Source organism: Aplysia californica, unplaced genomic scaffold (assembly GCF_000002075.1).
Source record: "Aplysia californica isolate F4 #8 unplaced genomic scaffold, AplCal3.0 scaffold00024, whole genome shotgun sequence".
Taxonomy (NCBI): Eukaryota; Metazoa; Mollusca; class Gastropoda; order Aplysiida; family Aplysiidae; genus Aplysia; species Aplysia californica.
Genome location: NW_004797294.1, coordinates 2,133,571 through 2,148,014, shown reverse-complemented (window position 1 = coordinate 2,148,014; position 14,444 = coordinate 2,133,571). Strand labels below are relative to the sequence as shown.

The following is a 14,444-nucleotide window of genomic DNA, read 5'->3' as shown; positions in this document are numbered from 1 at the left end:
CCATCAACTCTCTCAGTTTGAGAACTTAGATCTACAAACTAACACTAACTCCTTTATATGTGGTTGGCGGTTGCTCTGATGTGGTCTGCTCTTTCTTTCTGATCAAACATTTGTCCTGATCTTCTCTCCTCCTTCTTTGTGTTTGTTACTCACTTGTAATACCTCTAATCTTCGGCACTTAATAAAGTATGACCGTATTGTGTTGCAAGTGCCGTAAAACTCTTACAAAAACTGAACTCCTTTATGCAGTAGGGGAACTAACAGCTTAATTTAACATTTTTTTCTACAGATGCCAGCAATATGTAGACTAGCAGGGGTCTCGATCTTGCACCCATGGGCCTATTTATTGAGGCCCACAGGACCATAATATTGTGCATTCATAATATACGCATAATTCAATAGGCCACATTCATGACATCAAAGTTTAGTGTTAGAGATAGTGTTGTCCGCATCTTTTTCTCACACTCAAATGAACCTTTCTGCCGAGGCTTTGCTCTGGATTTTTATGGGTTTTTTTGTATTTGGTTTAAAAAAATCACTTATGGTGTAACATATCCCAGGCTTGTAAACGTTTCCGGTTGTGTTTACAGACAAGTAGTAAACAAAAGTGATTTCAAAACTGACCCTTATTTAAAACAGTTAGGCACAAATTAATATATATATATAACACGAACACGGAAAACTCGAAATCACGGATAGCTCGGACACTTTGCCTTTCACCGACTGATATCTTTACTTCAATTTTTCGAAATGTCGGTTAACCTGAATCATGGATGTGTCGAAAACATTAAAAGTATTTGTCAATTCCAGACGTGTTTGAGTTATCCGTGCCCGCAAGTAGGCCTACATGTACACATATGTAGGCTTCTAGGAACTTTTAATTTTTTCACACTTTGTGTGGAATACGTGTACTTGGTACTTGGTGCAGCGGATCAGGCTCACTCAGACTCAACCTTCAGTGGCTCCCGGGAGGTTTGAGTTTGGTGAAAAATGGTGAAATGGTATAGAGGTCTAACGCCCTTATCAACACTATTGGACTAGGAGGCGGGACCTCCAAGTTTAACGTCCATCTCCGAAAGGACCGAGCTAAGTGGGAAATTCGTGTATAGTGCCTGTCAGGAAAAACCCAGGCTGAGAGGGATAAATACAGCATCTCTTCAGAAAGGGACGGGGACTCCTCGCACGGGAATCGAACTCGGGTCTCCTGTGTGCCACAGCCAAGAGCCCAACACTACCTACAGCTACACCATTACGCCCAAATAAAGGGTAAAACAGATTTCCTTGTAGTTGAGTGTGTACACGACATCTCCCCCCCCCCCTCTCTCTCTCTCCTTTTGCCCTTTATTTGGTGTAAACTGAGTTAGAATACTATGCTTTATGTTGAACTAGAAATCTGTCCCCACTGTATTAGGCACCCCACATAATTTAGCAAAGTTTGATCATTTTTTGAATAATTTCTGATTATTTTCCTTTATCATTCTTTGTTAAAATTAACAGAATCGCATAATTTCTGATTTTTTAGCTCAGTTTGCATAATTTCAGAATAATTATTTTTTGTGTGCATAAAACCACGGGGAGAAATACAAGTACTCCAGAGTGCACGATCTATAGGAAATATACAACACAAATAAATCTATGGTCTCCACTTTTTTTTTCTTTTTTTTTTTTTTAAAGTAGATCTACGCGTTTTGAAGTACTTGCAGCACAATAAGAAAAGTCAATTAGTGCCGAAGATTAGAGGTGTTACAATATAGAGTAAAATAACAGATACACAAAAGGAGGAGAGAAAAGGACGACGTAGTTAGATGTTTGATAGGAAAGAAGCAGCAATTAAACCACACCAGGGCACCCACCCACCAACCACCCCCATCGTATTCTCTTATAACTGTTATTTTCGAAAAGTACATGCCTAAAAAAACAACAACCCAATAGTCCTTTGATTGTAAAGAAGGGGCAGCAAACCATACCAGGGCACCCACCAACTACCCTCCCCCCCTCATGAGCGCAAAACATTTCAGAAACACAGACAATCGAAAACAAAGTACAACAAAATCGACAACACTACATAATTATTGCAGGCTTATATACAACACTTGAAACAATTTTGTTCCACGAAAAGTTGCTTTATTTTTAAGAATTCCATCAAATAAAAGAGTGACCGTAATACAACATAATAATATAGTCATCTAGTAATTAACATTATCATCAGACCAGTATTTCTTTCACTCTCAGTTAGGCCAACTCGGTCCTAGACCTTTTTACTTCTTCACAAACACACACTATCACTCTCTCTCTTTCTACTCTCTCTCTCTCCCTCAAACACACACACACACACACACACGAACATATACACACACTCACACAGAAAAACACCATTATTAGAAGAATGCTATTTCTCTCAGACGTCTCTTTCCGTAAGCCACTCATTCACTTGAACAACACAACGTTTATCATTTATGCAGGCCCTATATAGAGAGCCATCTCCATGCAAACATTGCAATGATATATCAATATCACAAAGTGAGAACAACATACATTTTTTACACAGTTCACCGACCCGTCCATCAATTGGTCAGTCTGTCTGGAACAATATTTTGGTTAATTTGTCCGTCTTCACTCTCATTTTTTCTGTCTTTCTCTTCCTCACAAAATCAACGCCCTAACAGTTTCTTCTTTTTTTATTTTAGTTTTAGAAGAGATTTTACGGCGCTCGCAACTGCATAAGGTCATATGAGCGCCAGAAGATTAGAGCTGTTACAAGAGAGTAACAAACATAAAAAAGGAGGGGGGGATATATAAGGACGATAGATGTTTGATAGGCAGGCTAGGAAGAAGGAGCAAACCACACCAGAGCACCCGCCAACCACCCACATAGTTTCTTCACCCTCAATCAAAATCTGCTGGGAAGTTCAGTGACAAGTAACTCCAGAGAGCAAGATAATACATTATTTATTTTTAAACTAGAAAATGTAGGAGGTGGGCTTCCACCTCTGCTTGTCAGGGCCAGCCCGGGATGAGAGGGATACAACAACATCCTATCAGAAAGACCGAGATATTCCATACTATAAAAACTTCTCCCCATTCAGGAATTGAACTTGAATCTACTGCGTGCGACAGTGAAGTGCCTAGCTGCTACACCGCAGACACCCGAGATATCAACCTAACAAGCAGCTCTCTCACACACAGACGTCTTAATTTAATTTAAGTACCGTAAGAGTTTTACGGCTCTTGCAAAACAATTAGGTCATTTAAGTGCTGAAGATTAGAGGTGTTACAAGGGAGTAACAAACATAAAAAAAGAAGGAGGAGAGATAAGGACGATAGATGTTTGATAGGAAAGAAGGAGCAATTATTGTTTTATTTTGTTTTATTTTTTTGTTGCATTTTGCAGTTTTCGTTTCTTTTTCTAACATTTTAAATTCACAATGCAAGTGCAAGTTTCCTGGAGTCATGATCATGTGCCCCAATTCAGTAGCGCCCCTTTTAACATTCTGTGAACAGTTGAATTCAGGAATGTCTTTAAAAACATAATTCAAGTTGCGCTCAAAAGAAACAAAGAAAGTGGAAAAAAGAGAAGCAGCTCGGAGAGAGCAGACCGTAGAACCCCCCCCCCACACACACACATCGATATATATGTCTTGTACTATAACAGTCTACATCTCACAGCAACAAAAACCACAATAATAATTCAAATGAAATAAAAAATAATAAATAGCATTTCTTCGCCTCAGAACTATTTATTTGTCCAAAGTGTGCATAAGTTAAGAGACACTTTGATCAAAATAGTTCTGAGGCGATGGTTTGTTTTATATAAAGCCCATATTCCCACTCAACAACAAGCTCTCTATGCGCTTTACAAAATTAAAATAATCAAAAATGAATACACAGGACCTCTAAGTAGTATCAGATGTGGCCCCCAAAAAGGTACGCACAAGGAGCACCAGGTTCAAATCTTGCAAAACGGTAAAAGTAAAAGCAAAGTGTACAGAATGAAAAAAAGAATATAATATTTAACAACATGGTATGAGCCAATCTGAAGAGGGGAGGGAACGCTTAGAATAAAGTCTAAAGAAAATGCGAGAGAAAAAAGAAGGCTCAAGCAAAAAAAACAAACCCCAACAAATTTATCCCCCCCCCCCTCTCCCCACTAAAAACCCCTAATGAACCTAAGTAGGTAAAATAGCATGAACTGAGTTTAAAAAACAAAAAACAAAAAGAAGTAGCGGCCAATCTGGGTGAAGAAAGTAATGAAAGTTGGAGAAACAAATAGTTATCTTGTGTCTGTGAATATGTTGATAAACAAATATCTCCTACTGTAAGTACATGGTATGTTTTCCTTTCTACTACTGAGTATAGTTTTAGTAAGAGTTTTGTTTGTTTGTTTGTTTTGTTTTGTTTGTTAGGGTAACGAGGATGGAGCACATCGAGACAATAATGGTCATTTAGTGAAAAAGTCAGACAGACAGACAGAAACAACAGAGGGAAAGTTAAGAAGTAGGACCTACCAGTGGCGCTTAGTATGGATTTTACAGCTCTTGCAACACAAATAAGTCATAAAGAAAGTGCCGGAGGTAAGATGTAAGAGATGTGTTACTGGAGAGAATCAACCACCTAACAAGGGTCCCTTAGGAGCAATCAAATCAAATGTCAGTATATGTAGGCATACATATGTAGGCATACATGTACCAGTACAGAGCAGGCCGCCAGCTTAGAATTTACACAAATCTTGGACACAAATTCCTGATTAATAACTTTAAAAAAAAAATAACAGCACTTTTATTTGCAATGCGTTGCAATTGAGCATTCAAGATCATTCTGTTAGCAATTCAATAAAAGAAGAGTTGCAAGTCCTTCAAAATTTCATCATCAATGCCTTTCTCACCCTGGACCAAGGCACAGGACAAAAACTCTCCACTTTCCCCAACACTTTGGGCTAGCCTCTTGACATTATGAAGTTAAAGCCATCAAGAACGACTGACTGTCCCTTACGGCTGCTGGGAAGGGTATCTCGATAAACTCCCAGGTCTTGATTGTCTAGAGACACATGACAGAACAAGACGACAAATTAGAAAACATTCATGAATCTCCTCCTCAAGATGGAAAAAAATGTCCCATACACTACCTGGTAATTTAAGAGAGATCAAATCGTTGTAGCCTATTCATTTAAAAGTTAGCTCAAGTCTTTTCTGTTCCGAGGATGAAAGAGATAGATTTTTTAATCAGAACACAGTGTACTGTTTATGTGTTGCTATTATTGCATTTTAGTAGTAAAACGTTCAGAGCCTGTGTTATTTCATCTTGTAAGATGGCTATATATATATATATATATATATATATATGAATGTCATATATTATTCCCCCAAAACTCACAAAAGACAGCTTCTAAGTTCTAATACATTTACGCTTTACAATGCTGGGATCTTTGATAAATAAAAAGAGGAGGAGTTAAAAGCTATTACATGTAATATTAAAATTAATCTCACTCCATAATGACCTTCAGCAAAAGCGGCCACTTCAATGGAACAGAATACATGATGTATTGTACGTTTTTATTAAAGTGAACAGCAGCTGATGTTTCTTAGCCAGAAGCTATTTCTGAATATTTTACACCCAGCAAATGTTGTATCATTAACAACTGTAGTATCATTAATCACTTACTTTAGTTTAAGTTAGATTTTACTACACTTGAAACACATTTAGGTTCATATTATACGTGCCAAAGATTAGAGGTTGTTTTACTATAGAATAACATAAAAAGACTAGTAGCAGGAGAAACAAAAACCACAGATGTTTGTTTGTTGGAAAGAAGAAGCAAACCACACCAAAGCACCCGCCAACCACCTACGCAACAAAAACTGAAAAAACCTTGAACAAGCACTAAAACTAGACACAGTCTAGCACATAAATTGTGAAATTGGCGGGACATGCAAATCTGTTTGTTATGTCACGTATGAACTCCGCTATTTATATATATATATACCATACGTGAGTTAACTGAAAGAACAAACCTGTATATGAAAAAATTCAGGACCTGAAGAAAATCTCTTACTCTTAGTCTTAGTCTTAGCTATGTTGCGTGTTCACTACGCATTTCGCTATTCGTGAGTTTCGCTATAATGTGTATGATTCGCTTACACGTGCTGGACTGTGCATTGTAGTTAACAAGAGTTGTTAAACAACATTCACATAAATACAACTAAGAAGCGCAGCATGATTAATAGACACTACATTATATAAATGAGGAATCAATGAATTTTCAAATACCAAAAGATTAGAAAATTAATACATATAGGCTATTTATATTTTCATATTGACAAGAACAAGTACAACAAACTATTTTTTCTTATTCGGTTTCTTGTTTACTGTTTATAGTAGAGTCTTATTTTTTAATCTCATATTCATTCGGGTTATCAGGAGTCTGTTATCCCCCTCCTCCCCCCTCCCAACTCCTTCAAACCTTTTTAAACATATCATATTCAGAATATATTACTATATTTGGCGTTCTTGATAAACAAAAAAGAAGACAAAATTTTAAAAACCTTATTAAGCTGCCTCCTTGAGTTCAAATTGAGAAACAAAACCCGCAGTCTCAAAGTTGAAAAGTTAAATATACAGTCGAACATGCTCTGACTGCCACCTGTACAAGACAATCAATCACCGGTAGAAATAGCCACTTCCCACTTTCCCCCTTGCGTTTTTTTCTAACATCATCATAAAATTATTATTATTATAATTACACTGTCTAAGACAACCACTTTTCTCCTCGGCAATGTGCGGCCATCTTGGGCAATGACGATGAGCACAATTATGTTGATGCGCGATGGCAACATTTACTGCACTCTTTGAAACGCGTTGACAGAAAAAGACAACAGAATTACCTAAGCACAAACGACAGGAGGAGAACAACATAGAAAGCACAGGTGCACTGTGAGCATAGGATCAGCTGTGGGGGTGTGAGGGAGGGTGTGAGTCCTTCAGTTTTAGTGAGAGTATCACGGTACATGTACTTGCAACACAATAAGGTCATATAAGTGCAGAAGATTAGAGGTGTTACAAGAGAGTAACAAACACAAAATAGAAGGAGGGGAGATAATAAAGACGATAGATGTTTGATGGGAAAAAAGGAGCAAACCACACCAGAGAACCCGCCAACCACCCATAGTGTGAGTGCGAGTGTGAGGGCGTGAGTAAGGATGTGAGTGAGGGTGTGGGGGTGTGAAGAGGGTGGGGACCATAGACAATACACTCGTGCTGGGAATCAAACATCATGATTGTGCAGCTGTGTGTTCAAATATATGTTAGGCCTACTGTTTGTGTTATTGCAACGGTATTTTTAACTGAGTTGAAGAAAGAAACTGGAAAAAAATACAGAGATGAAGTTATCATGCATTATTTGGGAGTTGTGCTGAGAAAATTGGTTACTTCTCGCAATCCACAAATGGAGATATTGGCCAAAAATTGACACTAGTGTCAAATTTGTAGATTTTCTATTAATGTCATATATTCTTTAAGTATAACATTCCTTTTTATTATTTCATACTTCATAAATTGTAAAAAACTTCATCTATAAAGCGTGATGTTTCTAGATTCTATTTCCATAAGGCTCGAATCCGAGAAGTAACTCATTTTGTCAGAACGCTTCACATTCAATTTATAGAAGTGGTCAGAAAAATAAAGAATCTTAGTCACATCGTGGGTTGTTTGAGAAAAAAAAAGACCCACAATAAACCCCCCAACCCAGTAAGGCTTAAGCTTGATACAATAATAGTATGGGTTCGGGTAATTTGTAAAGGCTGTAACTTATCATAACTCTGAATAACAGCCATTTAATAATTTCATTCAAGTGCTATGTTGTGTACTCTCCCGTGATGTGCGTCATTATACTGAAAACTCTATTTTTAGCAAAATGTGACTTAAACCACCATTTCTATTTCTGATCCCTTCAATAAATGAACCTTGATATATAAAGTCCAATATAAAGTGAAAAAGTTCTCATTAAACAAGGCCGAACAGTATCTGAAAACAAAGTCATGGGCAGTGAACTGCAACTCTGATGTTACATCAAAACTCGGTGAAAGAAATATACTTTACTTTAAGAAATTTCCTATCACATTTTTTAACGGACTAAAACATATACATATATGTGGTAACAAGTGACACGCACATACAAACATGAACTAAGTATGTCGTAACTTAAAAGTGAGAGAGCCCACAAGTACTACAAAACATAATTTGGCATATTATATGCATGTATAAATGGTATTTCTGAACAAAATACTGCGAAAACATCATATTTCAAGATGCTGAAAGACAACTTTATACAATATGATAACAATCTTTTCTCCATGACAACAGATATAAGTATAACATTCTTCACTTTGTTACACAAGAAGGGTTTTCAGAACCTCCTCTCCACTTCTTTCCTATCAAATTCTTCATTTTCTGTGCCAGATACCAATAGCTTTTTCATTATCTATCTTTCTATCCTTAAATTATTCTCAATTCTTTCTTCCTTTCCTTCCATAAAGTTGATAAAGTAGTTCTCTCAAATACTATCAATTTTTCAGACAAAAAAACCAAAACAACATGTACTGAACTAGGAGGAACAGCAGTAATAGTCACACCATAGCTACTGGTACATCAAAAGAAAAATATTAATTACGAATCATAATAAAAGAAGGTACAAATATCTTTTTGTCCCTTCAAAAAGCACTGAATAGACAATTAATTCTCAAAGGTATTTGGGTCAAAGCAAATTCCCAGAGAATGAGGAGTTTCCAAAGGGCCCAGTAAGAAATGAGTAATGGAGAGTTTAGGAAAAGCAATCCCACAAGATATCCATAGAGGGAATCTCAGGAATGTTCTACATACAATAAAACCTCGGTACAACGTACTCCCTTCCCATCCAAGATTTTGCACGCCTTAGCCGAGGTACGTATTAGTCAAAAAGATAAATAAATACTTAATTGGGCTTGGGGCTTCAGAAAATGAATGTTACTGTTGATAGTATGTTTTAAACCAGTGCGTACTTTATGCCGAGGTTTTACTGTAAACTAAATAACGGCTGAGTGGTAGTTCAATAACCCTCAGCCAAAGAGGTTCTATTTAGTACTAGAGTTCATGGTAGTGATGTCCCCCTCACAAAGAGGTTCTATTATTTAGTTCTAGAGTTCGTGGCAGTGATGTCCCCCACAAAAAGAGGTTATATTTAGTACTAGAGTTTGTGACAGCGATGTCACCCTCGTAAACGAACAGGGGCTGCATGTGCCCACTCTGGGACCCTGAGCCTCAAGGGCAAGACATATGCAGTTCAACAGACAGATGAGAACTTTTCGAGACTCACGTGGAGGCGTCTCGGCAGTCTTAGGAGAAAATCTACAAGCCTACACTGAAATATGGGGGCAGGGTGGTGTTTAAATATAGAACTTGCGGGGAGAGGGGGTGGGGGCTCAGATTGTTCATGTAAATGGGGGTATATTGGCCATGCTGATGAGTGTAAGAAGACCCTCCCATGTCTGACATGTGTGATGTCACTGCTGCGAGCTCTAGTACTAGATCTATATAACCTCTTTGGTCTTGGCACAACAAGCGCTACGTCTGTGACACCAAGAGTACATCCAGGCCAGCAGCGACCCAAGAGAAGTAGTGAGGCCCCAACACACACCACACAAGGCGCAGCTCAACAGCTATTCATTTGCAAAATTTCTAACACACACACACAAATGAGCGCATACTAGCATACACACACTCAAATACTACACACACACACCTACACACCTCACGAAACATACATCATACATGTGCACATATATATACACACACAAACACACATCCACATGTTGTAAGACCATAAATACTGGTAAAAACATCAAAGCAGTAATAAATGGCACCGAGGAACAATCACCATGTGTTATCTGATTGCAAGACCCTCCAGGAAAAGCTTGTACACCAAACACACACACACACTACACACTCGCAACACAACACAACAACCGGCCACTCATTGGGGGAACTGTGCACATGGGATAACACACACGGAATCAGGGCACAGGATTACACTTTCCTTTCTTTTCCTTTCCTTTCCTTTCCTTTGCTTTGCTCTGTTCTGTGCTGCTGTACTGTACTGTACTTTACTTTTCTTCACTTCACTTTACTTTACTTTACTTTATCCTTCCACTTGTATCATTAGATGTCGATGGGAGGTGGCCTCTGTTGTTGATATGTTGTTACACATCAAACAAGATAATAAAACACTAAATGATAATTCACTTACAATTACGCAAACAGAAAACCAAGAAAGAGAGAAATTCTCAGTTACACAGTTCGGGATCTCTTATCAACAATGTTTTGTAAAATTGCGTTAAGTAAGAGTAGACCTACCGGAAAATTGAAATTGAACTCATCCTTAAACACCGTCCAACTACAGAGCTACCGAGCTTCTCTTTCACATACATAATGTCTTGCAAGAAAATTAGAGTATGTCAGCTGTTTCATCCATCTATCCTTTGACTCAGAGCACACGAGGGCGGTTTCCATGTTTTGGGAATTCCCTTCCTTCAACAAGGCACACAACAAAGTACAAAACCTTTCAACACAGACCCACAGAAGCAAACAAAAGGAAGGGGAGGAGAGGGAAGAAACTGGCGGGGGGGGGGGGTGATCGGGCATCTATATTCAAGGGGGGTGGTTGGGATGGGGTGTGCCAAAACGCCAGTGCATGTCTAGTCTCCTCCTCCATGCTGAGTGACCTACTTTTGGCTACACATGAGGATCAGGTTCTGGACGGCGGTGACCGTCGACTGTGTGTTCTGGCCCGTGATGAGAAATCTGTCGATCACCACGTGCACGCCATCTGGCTCTGTCGCTGAAAAGAAAGTAAATGAAAGAAAAGTAAGTGAAAAAAAAGCTCAATAAAATACACAGTAGAACACGGATAGCTCGAATTCGTCGGGACCGGCATCGGTAGTTCGAGGGATCCTTAGTTTGAGGGATATCTTACAAAGACAAAGTAAAAAAGAACCCTCGGACTGCAGGCACGGTTCGACAGATGCGTGATTTCGAATCTTCTGTGTTCGACCTATCCGTGTTGTATTGTCTACAAAAGCAAGCACTGTAGAAAGTTCTCATATTATGCAAGCAAATCTTGCTAGACTAAAAATCAACAAAACAGAACAAGAAAATATCTAAACATTCAACTGGAAATTTTTCAGGACGATGAACAAATATAAACAGTTGATTGCAGTTGAAGCCATGAAATTTTATTGTTTGTCCCAATTCAAACAACGCTGTACCCATCCCAAGATGTCTAGCTTTCCTTCTTTCCATCAAACACCAGTCTGATATGATGGTCCTTTTCATTCTATGAAGTTCCTTTTTATTTTAAGAAGGTTTCTTTTCCTTCTATGAAGGTCTTTTTTATTCTATGACGGTTCCTTTTCATTCTTACTAACAAGTGAGAGAGATCACAGATGTGAATGTGTGAGTTGTTTAACATATGTGTCAGCAATTAGGGATGGGGTTAAATAAAATGATAAAATTACCACACTAAAAATAGCATCACCAAGAAGAAAGAGTCACTTACCGGTGTACTTTCCACCATGATCTTTGATAAAATCCTCGAGGATAATCGGCATTGTCAGGAACTCGGGTAAGTGGCCCACTTCAAACAAGGAAGGCTGGCGAGAGAGAACGCACATGGAACAGTTACAGAAGCAATTCAGAACGAACAATTAGAACAGCTTTTTTCCTTGCAGCAAGCCAGGCCCAATAAAATTATATGTGGGTATCAATTTCCCCATATTTCACCACATAGTCCATTGTCATGATGCAAAATGTTAACAAACTATAACACAGACAGCTTGAATAAGCTCGGTCCGACGTTGTGTCCTTGGGAAAGGCACTTTACACGAACTTCCCACTTGGCTCAGTCCTATCGGAGACGGACGTTAAACTAGAAGGTCCCGCCCCTTAAATAACCTAATAGTGTTGATAGGGGCGTTAAACCCATACCATTTCACCATTTTCACAGCTTGAGTTTGACGATACCGCCCTCGGTAGTTCGAGTGATCCGTAGTTCGAGGGATATCATACACAGATAAAGAAGAAAGAAAAAGGGACCCCAGGAACAGTTTGATGGATATATCATTTCGAGTCTTCGGTATCCGACCTATCCGTGTAATACTGTATGCGCATTAATTTACCAAATGGTTGGCAAGTAGGATTCCTCTAAGAGCACAGGTAACAAAATTTCTGAATCATTTCAAAGGAGAGAAAAAAACAACCACTAACCGAGGTCAGGCAGAAATCTTCCAGGTACCACGACTTCCCATCCTCTCTCCGAGCTGGACACAACCCGGCCACTCCTTGCCCTATTGCACAGATCGGTTCTAGAAAGGAAAAAAAATTGATGCATGTACGGTCGAAATTGTCCAAGATGGCCACCTGTTCTCGAGCAGAAAAATTGTTGTTGTAGACTGGTTGATGTCTTGGATAGTCTCATTGTGATATGTAAAAAAAATGTGAAGCGCGCTGACATGATAAAAAGAGTTACTTCTCGGATTTCAGACCTATGCAAATAGATATGTCACGCTTATAGATGAAGTTTTTGCCATATGTAAATATGAAATAATAAAAAGCTTGTTATACTCAAAGAATATGGCATCGATAGAAAATCTACAAATTTGACTCTAGTTTTGATTTTTAGCCAATATTTCTATTTGTGGATTGTGAGAAGTAACTCATTTTGCCAGCGCACTTCACATATTATAACAGAAAATGCCCAAGGGGGGACATGTGAAAAGGTCATTTGTACAAGTGATTGTCATGGACAGGTGTCCCTTAGAGCAGATTTGACTGTATTTATCAAAGTGACACTTTCCAACAGTCCTTGAATGCTGCTGTTGCTTCTGTTGTTGCTGAAGACACTGCACCACACAACGTCGGTTATTTCCAAAACAAACATTAGGGCCCAACGCATCGGGAAACCAGGCTAAGAAGAAACACTCCAAGAAGAAAGAGAAAAAAATTGGAAGTCCCATTTAGATTCAAACTCAAACTTATGCACTGCAGATTAATAACGTAACTTAGTGCGCTGCTGCAGCCCACATCAAATACACAGTGTCGAGAAAAAAGTATTTCAGTTTTAGTAAGAGTTTTACAGCACTTTGAATACAATAAGGTTATATAAGAGCCGAAAACTAATTTTATATAAATCTATGAAGAAAAGTTTTAAAAATCTAGCCTCAATTGTTGGGGAAAAATATGATGAAGTTGAGACAAATTGATACAAACTACTGATAAAAGCAAGAGTGCCGGTGATTCACCCATTTAAGAGATATTTGAGGATAAGTTGTGCCACAAATTTTCGACAGCACTATAAGCCTTCTTGAATAAGCGCGAAAAATCTCGTAGGTCACGGGTGCAAGATTCTTTGGTGGTCCTAAAATCGATATAAAAAGAGTAGGCTCTGGCTGCCAACTGGACAAAATTCAAAATTAATTCCTATCAAACTGAAAATGTTTGATGTGTCCCGCGCGCTCATGTGACCTTATACAGTTGAGAGCGCTGTAAAACACCAAAAACCCCAAAGAGACTCATCCTTACTTTTTTCCTTGATGAAATGTACGAGGATCTGACTGAGGTCCTTGTTCCCGGCCAAGTCGTGGATGGCCCCGGGGCAAGCGGGGATCAGCATGGCCGAGTAGCGGTTCACTGGGGATCACCCACAGACAAAAACATTTCAGTAACTAGCTGGCTGCATCTCGCTGTTTCATTCTTTGTTTGTATAAATTGTAAAGCTTACAGAGCTTGCTGCTGAGCGGGGATTTGCGCTATACAAATGCTATTTATTATCATTATCATTATTATTATCATTAGTTACAATGTGTAAGTAAGAGCTTATGATATGTTTTGGTTTTACAGCTGTCCTTACGTGTATATATATGATTAATGTTTGGTTGTGAAAGTTCTTCTTTATGTGGTTGAACAGGTATTTCTTGTTACTGTGAAATATTTTATCTTGTGTGAATCGCTCAGTGTTCATGTGATTGGTGTAAAGGGCTCAGAGCTTACATATATACTAGAATGGGATAGAGTGCTATATAAATGCAATCTATTAATACTATTATTATTATTATTATTATTATTGTATAATGGATAGCATTAATTTGTATAGCGCAAATCCTTGCTCAACAGCAAGCTCTATGCACTTCACAAATCTACACTATTACCCCAGCAGACCTGAGAGCATTCTGAAACAACTTCAACTTCCCGGGAAGCATACTACAGCGAAAGCAGCCATTTATAGGCGCTCGCTAAAACACTAACATACTGACAAGATCTTTCGCTGCCTATGGCCGGGTACCTAGACGGTCATATAATCAGGCCACCTGCGCACTACTGACCTAGATTCCTTGTGGGCTGACACACCCGTGTAGTAAGCCCAC

At 38.6% G+C, this 14,444-nt stretch overlaps 1 protein-coding gene across 1 annotated transcript in view; it reads right to left on the bottom strand.

Moving 5' to 3' along the window:
* Positions 1 to 3,365: 3,365 nt before the first annotated feature.
* The window catches only part of LOC101864196 (glutamine amidotransferase-like class 1 domain-containing protein 1), a 13,506-nt gene continuing 2,427 nt past the window's right edge, over positions 3,366 to 14,444 (bottom strand). The window contains exons 4-8 of the mRNA XM_005091005.2: positions 13,603 to 13,710; positions 12,289 to 12,386; positions 11,582 to 11,675; positions 10,753 to 10,864; positions 3,366 to 5,034 (exon numbers count right to left, since the gene is read on the bottom strand). Of these exons, the coding sequence (XP_005091062.1) occupies positions 4,986 to 5,034; positions 10,753 to 10,864; positions 11,582 to 11,675; positions 12,289 to 12,386; positions 13,603 to 13,710 (461 nt within the window). The 3' untranslated portion in view covers positions 3,366 to 4,985. The remainder of the gene's footprint in view (positions 5,035 to 10,752; positions 10,865 to 11,581; positions 11,676 to 12,288; positions 12,387 to 13,602; positions 13,711 to 14,444) is intronic.